Source organism: Phalacrocorax aristotelis, chromosome W (genome assembly GCF_949628215.1).
Source record: "Phalacrocorax aristotelis chromosome W, bGulAri2.1, whole genome shotgun sequence".
Lineage (NCBI taxonomy): Eukaryota > Metazoa > Chordata > Aves > Suliformes > Phalacrocoracidae > Phalacrocorax > Phalacrocorax aristotelis.
Genome location: NC_134310.1, coordinates 9,575,176 through 9,587,599, shown reverse-complemented (window position 1 = coordinate 9,587,599; position 12,424 = coordinate 9,575,176). Strand labels below are relative to the sequence as shown.

Below are 12,424 nucleotides of genomic sequence, written 5' to 3'. Positions count from 1 at the left end.
GAATGGCACATACAACCAGAGCAATAGAAAGAAGCTGGACTACTGCAAAACAGAAAAGAAACCTAGAGTAAGAGGCCTGGCCCCTACCCACTCCTGAAAATACAGCCTGAAGTAATGACAAATTCCAGATTCACATCACTCCAAAACTGATATTCAGAAGGGCAGACTTTGAATTGTTAAGGAGTCTGGTTAACAGAGTCCCTTGGGAGGCAGTCCTGAAGGGCAAAGGAGTCCAGGAAGGCGGGGTGTTATTAAAGAAGGAAGTCTCAAAGGCGCAGGAGCAGGCCGTCCCCATGTGCCGTCAGTCAAGCAGGCAGGGGAGAAGACTGGCTTGGGTGAATAAGTTAAGGTTTTCCAACCTTAACAATTCTATGATAATGCCATACTCAGCAATGAAAAATAAAAACACTCTTTTCAAGGAGGTTAGCCATCTTTTGCTCAGGACCTGGCTGGGCATTGGTCTACCTGTGGGAAGCAATGAGTGATGGCATTTGAATCACTTGTTTTGTTTTCTTTCCTTCTTCTTCGCCTTTGCTTATTAAACAATGTTTATCCCAACCCACAAGTTTTCTGGCTTTTTGTGCTGGTTTTGGCTGAGAAGGGGTTAATTCTCCTCACTGTGGGGGGTCAGCTACCTCTCCAGCTTCCCGAGCTCTGCCGCCTGGCGGGGGGGGGGGGGCTGGGAGGGGCAGGGCCATGGTGGGGGTGGCTGACCCCAACTGGCCAATGGCAGGTTCATTCCATACCATGTGACACCATGACCAGTATATTGGGGGGGGGGGGGGTAGCGCGCGGCTCGGGAGCAGCGCGACGTTGGGTCGGCGGGCGGCTGGTTTCAGCGGTTTGTTCCCCTCTCCCCTCCCTTCCCCCCTCCCCCAGGGCTTCGCGCCTCTCGTTGTTCTCCTTTACATTGCATTTCTGTTGTTGTCTCTTTTAATTTTCATTATTAAACTGTTCTTATCTCAACCCACGAGCGTTACCCTTCTGATTCTCTCCCCCATCTACCAGTGGGGGAGTGAGCGATCGACTGTGTGGGGCTGAGCTGCCGGCTAAACCACGACAGTCTTTTTGGTGCCCAACGTGGGGCTCGAGGGTTGGAGATAACAGCTGCTGGTCACAGCACCATGTTGTCCTTTTTGCAGTTGGTGTTAAAGATTGATGTTGGTTTGTTTAGTCTGCTGTGTTCTGCTGTGATTAGTAATGTTTTGCCTACAAGATTTGTTATACAAACATTCGTTTTCAGCTTTATCTGGTATTTGGGGTTTTTGCTGAAACCGTTACTGTACTTTAGATACCACCTTGTTGAGGCAATTAGCAATTATACCTCCTCCTCTGAGAGATTTTATATGGAGGAAATAGAGAATAGTACCTTTGCAACTTTCTTCTATGATGTGTCGCCTCTATTACAACAACCTTTTTGTATCTTGAACATCCTTGGGTGGTTAAGGTGCACTTACTGTTAGTTTTTGGGCATGTTGTTTTGGTTTTGACTAAGCAACTCAAGAATATCACCCAGAAATCTGCCCCAAGGCTTGACAGTTATGAGTGGCAGGGCATGTCGGATAGCATGGGCAAATACCTAGGGCAGTGGGCACCCCCAGTGTTTTGGAGTTTCACCCCCGAACAAGTGCAGAACCCTGAAAAACTAGTAGATTATTTGGACAAAGTATGTTGTTACGCTGGGAACTCCAGAGAGACACAGATAACTGCAATGTGCTGGGGCCTGGCCCACCCATACCGAGCCCTGCTCAACAGTATTCAGTGCCCCAAAGGGGAAGAGAAGGTCTCTGGCTTGAAATGCAAAGTGACTGGCACTGTAGTCACTCCAGCCCTGACGACAGGCACTGCAGCCACTCAAACCCCCACGACAAGTACTGGAACTGGTTCAGAAAATAAACCCGTACCAGTATCAGTTGCCCCCATGCACAAGTCCTTCACTCTGAAGGAAAGGTATCCCTCCAAAGATGTTGTTACATATCACCCAGGAAAATGGACAACCATGGAGAAAGGCATCCAGTATCTAAGGGAATTAGCTGTGTTTGAGGTGATTTATGGTGACCTGGACGATCAACAGCCATCCAAAGATCCAGATGAAGCTGAGTGCACATGACCCATGTGGCGGCAGTTTGTACGGAGCGCACCAACTTCGCATGCAAACTCATTGGCAGTAATGTCCTGGAAAGATGACGAGACACCAACGGTGGCAGAGGTGATTGATAGACTCTGGGATTACGAAACAAATATCTCTTCCTCGCTCGTCTCTGCTGTTGAGAAACTATCACGAGAGGTCCAGCAGCTCAAAGAAGATCTGTCCTACTCCCCGCCTCGACAGAGTAGTGTCTCAGCTGTTAGGAATAAGCGTCCTTTGGCTCAAAGATGGGGATACACACCATGGGCCACCCTATGGTTCTGCCTGCGTGACCACGGAGAGGACATGAGGAGGTGGGATGGCAAGCCTACCTTGACCCTACAGGCACGAGTGCGTGAACTGCAAGGAAGAACAATCACTCAGGGAGGCTCTTCCAGGAAAGCTGCTGCTCCAACTTCCAATGAGCAAGTCCCCAGACAGAGGAGTAGAAGAACTGATTTTATTTCTGAGCTTAATAGAGGGACTCCTGATTCACATTTACAGGAAGTGAGTTGTGACTGCCATGATCAGGACTAGAGGGGCCCTGCCTCCAGCCGGGTGGAGGAAAGGGATAACCGGGCTTACTGGACTGTGTGGATCCAATGGCCTGGCACATCCGACCCACAGGAGTATAAAGCTTTAGTGGACACCGGCGCAAAGTGCACCTTAATGCCATCAAACTATAAAGGGGCAGAACCCATCAGCATTGCTGGAGTGACAGGGGGATCCCAAGAGCTAACTGTATTGGAGGCCGAAGTGAGCCTCACTGGGAATGAGTGGCAAAAGCACCCCATTGTGACTGGCCCAGAGGCTCCGTGCATCCTTGGCATGGACTGCCTCAGGAGAGGGTATTTCAAGGACCCAAAAGGTTACAAGTGGGCTTTTGGTGTAGCTGCCTTGGAGACGGAGGAAACTAAACAGCTGTCTACCTTGCCTGGCCTCTCGAAGGACCCTTCTGTTGTGGGGTTGCTGAAGGTCAAAGAACAACAGGTGCCGATCGCCACCACAACAGTGCACCGGCGGCAATATCGCACCAACAGAGACTGACCCCCATCCATGGGCTCATTCACCAACTGAGGAGCCAAGGAGTCATCAGTAAGACCCACTCACCCTTTAACAGTCCCATATGGCCAGTGCAGAAGTCTAATGGAGAGTGGAGACTAACAGTAGACTACCGTGGCCTGAACGAAGTCAGTCCACTGTTGAGTGCTGCTGTGCCAGACATGCTAGAACTTCAATACGAACTGGAGTCAAAGGCAGCCAAGTGGTATGCCACAATTGATATTGCTAATGCATTCTTCTCAATCCCTCTGGCAGCAGAGTGCAGGCCACAGTTTGCTTTCACTTGGAGGGGCGTCCAGTACACCTGGAATCGACTGCCCCAGGGGTGGAAACACAGTCCTACCATTTGCCATGGACTGATTCAGACTGCACTGGAACAGGGAGAAGCTCCTGAACACCTTTAATACATTGATGACATCATCGTGTGGGGCAACACAGCGGAAGAAGTTTTTGAGAAAGGAGAGAAAATAGTCCAAATCTTTCTGAAAGCTGGTTTTGCCATAAAACAAAGTAAGGTCAAGAGACCCGCACAAGAGATCCAGTTGTTAGGAATCAAATGGCAAGATGGTCGTCGTCAGATTCCAATCTATGTGATTAACAAAATAGCAGCCATGTCTCCACCAACTAGCAAAAAGGCAACGCAAGCTTTCTTGGGCATTGTGCGTTTTTGGAGAATGCATATTCCCAATTACAGTATGATCGTAAGCCCTCTCTATCAAGTGACCCGGAAGAAGAATGATTTCAAATGGGGCCCTGAGCAACGACAAGCCTTTGAACAGATTAAACAGGAAATAGTTCATGCAGTAGCTCTTGGGCCAGTGCGGGCAAGAAAAGATGTAAAAAATGTGCTCTACACTGCAGCCGGGGAGAATGGCCCTACCTGGAGCCTCTGGCAGAAAGCGCCAGGGGAGACCCGAGGTCGACCCCTAGGGTTTTGGAGTCAGGGATACAGAGGGTCCAAAGCCCGCTATACTCCAACTGAAAAAGATATATTGGCAGCATATGAAGGGGTTCGAGCTGCTTCAGAAGTGGTTGGGACTGAGGCACAGTTGCTCCTGGCACCCCGACTGCCGAGGGTGGGCTGGATGTTCAAAGGAAACGTCCCCTCTACACACCATTCAACTGATGCTACATGGAGTAAATGGGTTGCAGTGATCACTCAGGGGGCTTGAGTAGGAAACCCCAGTCGCCCAGGAATCTTGGAAGTGATTATGGACTGGCCAGAAGGCAAAGATTTTGGATTATCAGAGGAGGAGGTGACACGTGCTGAAGAAGCCCCACTGTATAACAAACTGCCAGAAGATGAGAAGCAGTATGCCCTGTTCACTGATGGGTCCTGTCGCCTTGTGGGAAAGCACCGGAGATGGAAGGCTGCTGTATGGAGTCCTACACGACAAGTAGCAGAAACTGCTGAAGCAGAAGGTGAATCGAGCCAGTTTGCAGAGGTAAAGGCCATCCAGCTGGCCTTAGACATCGCTGAATGGGAAAAGTGGCCAGTGCTCTATCTCTATACTGACTCCTGGATGGTGGCAAATGCCTTGTGGGGCTGGCTGCAGCAGTGGAAGCAAAGCAACTGGCAGCGCAGAGACAAACCCATCTGGGCTGCCACATTGTGGCAAGATATTGCTGCCTGAGTAGAGAACCTGGTTGTAAAGGTACGTCATGTGGATGCTCACGTCCCCAAGAGTCAGGCCACTGAAGAACACCGGAACAACCAGCAGGTAGATCAGGCTGCCAAGACTGAAGTGGCTGAGGTGGATCTGGGCTGGCAACATATGGGTGAAGTATTTCTAGCTCAGTGGGCCCATGACACCTCAGGCCATCAAGGGAGAGATGCAACATACAGGTGGGCTCGTGATCGAGGGGTGGACTTGACCATGGATGTTATTGCACAGGTTATCCACGAATGTGACACATGCGCTGCACTCAAGCAAGTGAAGCGGGTAAAGCCTCTGTGGTATGGGGGACGATGGCTGAAATATAAATATGGGGAGGCCTGGCAAATTGACTATATCACACTCCCACAGACCCGCCAAGGCAAGCGCCATGTGCTTACAATGGTAGAAACAATGACTGGCTGGCTGGAAACATACTGTATCCCCCACGCCACTGCCCGGAACACTAGCCTGGGTCTCGAAAAACAAGTCCTGTGGCAACATGGCACCCCAGAGAGAATTGAGTCAGACAAAGGGACTCATTTCCGAAATAACCTCATAGACACCTGGGCCAAAGAGCATGGTATTGAGTGGGTGTATCACATCCCCTATCACGCACCAGCCTCTGGGAAAATTGAACGGTACAATGGACTGTTAAAAACTACACTGAGAGCAATGGGGGGTGGAGCATTCAAGCACTGGGATACACATTTAGCAAAAGCCACCTGGTTAGTCAACACGAGGGGATCTGCCAACCGAGCTGGCCCTGCCCAGTCAGAAATCCTACATACTGTGGAAGGGGATAGAGTCCCTGTAGTGCACACAAAAACTATGCTGGGCAAAACAGTCTGGGTGCTTCCTGCCTCAGGCAAAGGCAAACCCATTCGTGGGATTGCTTTTGCTCGAGGACCTGGGTACACTTGGTGGGTGATGCGGGAGGATGGAGAAATCCCGTGTGTGCCTCAAGTGGACTTGATTTTGGGCAAAAACAGCCAATGAACTGAATGGCACAATGTGAACTGCTATATAATACTGTGTGTCACCTCTGTGTTGTATCAATGATATCAGAGTACAAGCCTCCCAATCCATGGAAGATCAACTGTGAAACAAGCCGTGCAGCAGTGATGGAACGATGACTGACTCGGTATGCAGCAACCCAACTCCACACACACCATCTCTCCCACCCTGAAAGACTGATACGACAGATGGAGCCCAGAGTCATGGACTGGGTGAACTCAATGGACATTTTAATGGACATTTTACAGGGAAGGTCCCTGAAATAAGGGAATGATGTCTGTGTATTATGTTAAAGGATGGGAAGGGGAGGGGTGGTGGTTGGTACGGTTGTATTGCATCATATGGGACCTGGGCATGGAGTAAATGGTATGGAATAAGGGGTGGAGAATGTGCTGGCTTTGGCTGAGAAGGGGTTAATTCTTCTCCCAGGGGGGTGGTGTGGGGGGGTGGTGTCGGCTACCTTTCTAGCTTCCACACTCTGCCCCGTGGCAGGAGGCTGGGAGGGGCACGGCCACGGTGGGAGCGGCTGACCCCAACTGGCCAATGGGATGTTCATTCCATACCATGTGACACCATGAATAGTACATTAAGGGGGGGGGGGAGTTTGCGGCTCGGAGGGCAGTGAGCAGTTGCATTGCATGCTGTTTGTTTCTGCAGTTCATTACCCTTCCCCCTCGGGTTTTGTGCCTCTCGTTTTTCTCCTTTACATTGCATTTTTGTTCTTGTTTCTTTTAACTTTAGTTAAACTGTTCTTATCTCAACCCACGAGCATTACCTTTCTAATTCTCTTCCCCATTTACTGGTGGGGAAGTGAGTGAGCGTCTTTGTGTGGCTGAGCTGCCAGCTAAACCATGACAACGGGCAACCAGACCATTCTGTAACTGAAGATCACTGGCAAGGAATCAGTAAGGAGACAGGTACAGATGAGGGAAAAATGAAACTGTTAGGTTGAGATGTTACACCAACAATATGACGACATACTACCTGCCAAATTACCTAACAGTTAATAACTTTAAATGACACTTCAACATTTTCAGAACACAAAACACCTAAACTTCAAACACAAAGGCTACATACCATGCAATGCAATAGCTAAAAATCCACTCTCTCCTGTTCCAGGATTACACACTCAGTTTGTCACACCCGTAGAAGTTTATCACACAAAACTTATTAGTATTTTAAGTAATGAGAATGCAAGACTCGACACAGGCTATGGTGTGAGGTTCAGCAGAAATTCCCTTTCTCTTCTGCTGGCTGCTTTCTCAGCACGAGTTTGTCAGTCAGGATGACTGCAAACCCAAGAGCCGCCCCTGCTGTGAGGATCCCAGCCCCAAGCCCAACTGCTGGCCCACACGCCCTTCCCTAAGGGCCACCTGGAGAAGTCTGCTGGCCCAACAGGGACCCCATGTTTTCAGAACTATGAGCAATATGCTGTTAACCACAGAAGGAAGAACAAAAAAAAACCCACCCCAAATATACATCTCTATATACACTGCGAAATCGTGGAGGGTGCAGCCTGGGGTACCAATGGTGCCATCTTCTTCCCTGCAGCAAAATCGGGCCGCAACTTGGTCACCAGCACCTTGCGGGCAGCCCCCTCCCGCCCCAGGGGGCCACGGGACCCTCTGCCCACCCCGTCCCCCTCCTTCTGCCCCGGGACCCCTCTTCCCTCCCTCCCGCCCCGGGGGGGGGGGGGGGGGGGGGGGGCAGGGGGCCGTGGGACACCTCTCCTCTCTCTCCCTCCTTCCCACCCCGGGGTACAGACCCCTCTTCCCCCGCTGCTGCCAGGCAACCCAGGCTCTCCCTCAGCCATCACTAACCAGGAAAGGTGAATCTCAGGCCGAGAACCACCGCCCGACCACGCGAAGGCCGTACCAGCACCGCAGGCCCCTCCAGGGCCCGAGGGTCAGCACCGGCCCGGCGCCCGGCTTGCCCGTGGCCACTCCCTGCCCGGTTGCTGCCCCCCATCCCCGCAGAGCTCCCCTTACCGGGCGCGGAGCCCAAGGAGCTCCCAGGGCCGGCGCAGCCCACTCACCTGCGGTAGCAGGTAGAGGAACAGCCAGACACGGAACCAAGCCCGCCACGCCACCATCCCGACCCAGCAGCGCCGCCACCCGCCTTGTTTCCAACTGGGCCTTTCCATACCGGATAACCCAGACAGCCCGCCCCGGAAGTCCCGCCCTCAGCGCTCAAGAACCGCTAATGGGTCTCAGCGAGGTACAACGTCGCTTCTGACAGCGGTGAATGAAATGGCGAGCGTCGGCGGAGGTGGTGCTGGCGCGGGCAAGATGGTGGTGAGGAGTGGGCTGTCGGCGGGCCCGGCCCCGGGAGCTTTATGGCGGCGCGTGCCGTGCTCTGTCCCGCCGTGCCCGCCCCCTCTTCCTTCCCCTGGAGCTCTGCCTCGGGGCGGTTTCCGCAGTCCGGTTACCAACCGCGTTATAGAAAGAAGCGTTCTGGCGCGTGCCTGCAGTCGGGGGGAAGGGTGGGGTGGGGGAGGGTTCGCTTTAACTCAGGCTGCCTTTGCTCCTCTCCTTTAGGATAAGGAGAAGAAGAAGAAGGAGAGTATTTTGGACCTCTCCAAGTACATCGACAAAACAATCCGAGTGAAATTCCAAGGAGGGCGGGAAGGTGAGCCCGGGCTGGGGCAGGCGTTGCCTTCTGGCGCTTTTCCTCGCTCTTTCCTCACGGCGTTCATCTCCTGTGCGGTCCCGTTGCTTTCTGTCAGGGAAGGACTATGAGCAGCGGCTACTTTTATTTGTTACTGTTTGCTGTTACTGGTGTGAAGCTTACCTTTTTAACTTCTCCATTAATCCCCTGGCCGCAACTTCATCTTTGTTTCATCCATGCACCTTTCTTTCATCTTCTTTCATTAGTTGTCTTCACCTGTCTTGTTTCTTTTGGCTTTTTTTCACATTGCAAGCATGCACTTGAAGCAGCAGAGAAACGTTTATGGGTGTTATGATCAATACACCTCCCATCCCTTAACATGCTAAATGTGCAGATTGTTTCAATATATTTCCCCCTGTCTTTTAATCACTTTCGAGGCTCTTGTGTCCTTGTTTTCCCCCCTTGCTGCCTTGTCGTTATCTACGGCTCTCCATCCTCATGCAGCTGATGGAGCCACCTGCAGACCGCTTGTTTGAAAGCTAACAGCATTCTGTGTGGGAGATACACGGCAGAAGCTTTTGCTAAAGCAAACTCCGTTTGCTTTTAAAAACTCCACTGGGGCTGATGCTTACTAGGTTTTGGAAGTTACTTGGGCTCTTTAATGATAAATCTGGGTTTTGTTTGCGGGTTTTTGTTTTGTTGTGGGGTTTTTTTTTAGTAGCTTTGGGGCAGTTGATAGTTCTATTGAATCTATTGGTTTATATTCTCTTCTCAAAAAAATTCATGCCAAGTTCCTTTATGATCTTCCTATAACATCTAGATTGTAAGAGTGTCTTCTATGATTTGGGCTGTTAGCAATTATAGTAACACTGGTAATCAACAAGTATTTTTCAAACTGGGACATCATTCTGTGTAGTCTTGCTGTCTATTTGTCTATTTTTGCTACCTGTCTTGTGGAATTGCGTTCTGGTTTATGACGAAGTATTTGTCTGTCTGCAGTGCATTCCTGTGAAGGCAGTGCTTATGCTAAAGAGATTTTGTTCCAGGAGGGCACCTGGAAGACTGGTTTTCTGAGGAAAACACTTAAAAATATTACAGTCTTGCCTCAACGAAAATGTTAGTGTCTTGAAGAACATTTTGAGGAACTGGTTGAAAACCTGTACGTTTCAGTTGGCATAACACAAACTGGATGCTTGTGCATTTGCACTTTGATAAAGAGGGCACTGTGTAATATCTCTGGTCTCATTTGCTTGATAGTCTTGCTGGACAGAGGGAACAGAGCTGGAGAACTGTGTCCTCGATGCAGTCTTGTGTTGCTGTATACCTTGTTTTGGTCTCTAATCATTGTTTTGTGTGTTGTCTTCAATAGCAAGTGGTGTCTTGAAAGGATTTGACCCTCTTCTGAACCTTGTGCTTGATGGTACCATTGAATATATGCGAGGTAAGTAATATGCTATCTGTGTAAAGCTCCCCTCGACCCTGAATAATTTTCTTAGCAGAGTCTTATAGCTCTGTGAGTGAATAACCAGAAAGTGCAGGTTGATATCATCAGAACTGAGACACGTTTGTGATAACTAAGTTGTAAAGAAAGTGATAACAGAAGCTAGATCAAGCACATTCCCTGTGGTAGATCATTCAACCTTCCTGGAGCTCCTCTATAACTCATTTGGTGCTCTTGTTCTCTGAAGCTTGAATAAAGTAGTGCGTCTCCCTTCAGGTAAGGCAGTTGCCTTTGCCTTTGTTTGTACTGCTGGAGAGTTGCAGTTTGCTCAAAGCAGGAAAAGCATCTCAGCAAGAAGTAGTAACTTGCTGTCTTAAAGTCTACTGTAAATGAAGTCTTTGCATTTCTGTGGAACTAAAGCCTTCTGTAGCTTCTTAGAGCTAATAGAATTGTAGGGTGTTTTCTTATTATTTGTTTCTTCTCCCCATCCAAGGATAAATATTCCTATTTCCATTTCTCCTCTCTGAAACAAAATTTATTATATGATAGGACTGTTTTTGAAGAACGTTCTCTTGCCTGCTTACAAGGAAGCACCTGAAGCTCTAATTTTGCTCTTAGAAGGGAGTTTTAAAAAGCGAGTGTAGTGCATTTTTATCTAATATATTGACATCTCGAGAAGGGTGGAATTGGCTGTTAAGTGTTTTGTATGTCCCCATCCACAGCCTCGTTTGGCTTGGTCTGGGAATGGACCAGTGCATTCTGTACTTAGTGCATTCTGAAGTCAGGGTCTTTTTCTTATTTGTATTGATCCCAAAATGTTTGTCTATAATGGCATTTGAAATGGGATCAGCAGCTTTTTTAATCACTTGTATATATGCTTTTGGTTAGATGAATGAAGGGGCCTTGGAATTCTTTAAAAGATACGTGCTCTGCTTTGCATACAAAGCGAAGTTCTTTATTGCTCACTGTGGCATGTGCTACTTTGAAAATTAGTAAATCAGTAATTTTTTGACTAAATCAGATATTGCTGCTGATAATTTTATAGTCCATGTGTTCAATAAAACAATGTAGAGATGCCTAGAAAAAAAATTCTGTCTGTGCCTTTTGAGGTTGATGGAAATTGGTTTCTTTTCCTTATGTTGCTATTGTAAATGTGGATCTCTGCTTTCAGATCCAGATGATCAATACAAATTAACAGAAGACACGCGTCAGCTGGGACTTGTGGTCTGCAGAGGGACTTCTGTGGTTCTTATTTGTCCACAGGATGGAATGGAAGCTATTCCAAACCCTTTCATTCAGCAGCAAGATGGCTAATGCTTTCTTTGGATTGTGTCTGAAGACTTCAAGGGTGCAAATCATTGGAGAAAACTATCATTGTGTGAGAAGCTTCATTTTTTGGGGGAGGAGTTTGAATGTGTATTTGTTAGTGTGAAAGAACAGTCAACTTTTATTTTTGTGGCTTTCCATAAATGATGAGAGGATGGGGCGTGGTGTGTAAGAAGTAAGTTCTGATTTCCCCTCCACCCCAAATAAATGTGTAACTACATTGTTTAGAGATGACAGGAGATATTGTCATGGAATTGTCTGAGACCGTCTTGATCTTGTGAGTTTTGAAAGGACCACATAAAATTAGTAAAGAATGCCCTGAATATTGGTTATATTATTTACATTTTTAAATACATGAAACATGTTTTTCTTCCTCTTAGGTGTTAGTATTCAGCTGGGAAGCATTGTGTTGTAGTCTTCCTGCTGTTGAGTTCAGTCTCTCCTTGCCTGCTTGCACCAGCGCATGCAGGAAAACTACCTTCCTTGTATAGTACCTTGTCATCACCTGTACAAGCTGTGTAGCTAAGATTGTTTCTAGCCCTCGTTCCAGATCTTGTGGGCTGTGGTCTGTGTATCAGAAGGCTCCCACATTTCTACAGAAGGACTGGACTGACTTCTAGGATGATTCTTGGCTGAGTGACGTGAACCTTACAGAAATATCTATTCGATACTTGGAATTTTAGGGGAAGAATATTTAAGATCCTAATGTTCAGTTGTAGGCAGTGTCTGGAAATACTGCATATTTTTATATTGTAGCTATCCACTTGTGGTTCTGCTTGTTATAACTTGATTTGTAAGTAAAGATTTTTCTTTTATACTGCAGAAATAGCAAGATTTGAGGAGTTTTGAGTGAATGAATACAAACTAATGTGTTCCTAAATGTCTGGTTTTCAGTCTGAAAAAGTGCTCTACAGCTGATGTTGAGTGTTCTCCACAGTTGTAAATCTAAACGAAATGTGTTCAGGAAGTGTGGAAATATGGCAAAATCAGGAGGGACGAGATCAGAAGCTGTGCTCCACTCTAAGACAGGATCTCCATAAGAAATGACTGAGAGCATTTGGTACCTTTTCTGAGGACTCGTGCATTTCTGTTAGGCATTTTAAAGACTGTCTATTAGAAGATGCATGCCTGTAAGCTGTATGTAACATGCTTCTGCCACCTGCTTTTCCTGAGGGCCCTTTAGATGAT

The 12,424-nt window shown here is 48.1% G+C and overlaps 2 protein-coding genes across 6 annotated transcripts in view; one reads left to right on the top strand and one right to left on the bottom strand.

Moving 5' to 3' along the window:
• The window catches only part of SPPL2B (signal peptide peptidase like 2B), a 35,311-nt gene extending 27,278 nt beyond the window's left edge, over nucleotides 1-8,033 (bottom strand). The window contains exon 1 of one of the 4 annotated variants that reach the window (XM_075077732.1): nucleotides 7,898-8,033. In XM_075077732.1, the coding sequence (XP_074933833.1) occupies nucleotides 7,898-8,005 (108 nt within the window). In that variant the 5' untranslated portion in view covers nucleotides 8,006-8,033. Of the gene's footprint in view, nucleotides 1-7,682; nucleotides 7,702-7,897 lie in introns of those variants that run through there. The other 3 variants (XM_075077736.1, XM_075077733.1, XM_075077735.1) reach the window with 3 other exon arrangements.
• Nucleotides 8,034-8,036: 3 nt separating this feature from the next.
• Nucleotides 8,037-12,116, top strand: LSM7 (LSM7 homolog, U6 small nuclear RNA and mRNA degradation associated). Of its 2 annotated transcripts, none has more exons than XM_075077738.1 (4): nucleotides 8,037-8,079; nucleotides 8,400-8,490; nucleotides 9,839-9,910; nucleotides 11,082-12,116. In XM_075077738.1, exons 1-4 carry the CDS (start codon nucleotides 8,065-8,067, stop codon nucleotides 11,222-11,224), a joined length of 321 nt encoding a protein of 106 aa, XP_074933839.1. In that variant the 5' UTR covers nucleotides 8,037-8,064; the 3' UTR covers nucleotides 11,225-12,116. The 2 variants fall into 2 exon arrangements, with proteins under 2 accessions (XP_074933839.1, XP_074933838.1); XM_075077737.1 differs by having other exon boundaries at nucleotides 8,047-8,156.
• The last annotated feature ends 308 nt before the right edge of the window (nucleotides 12,117-12,424 follow it).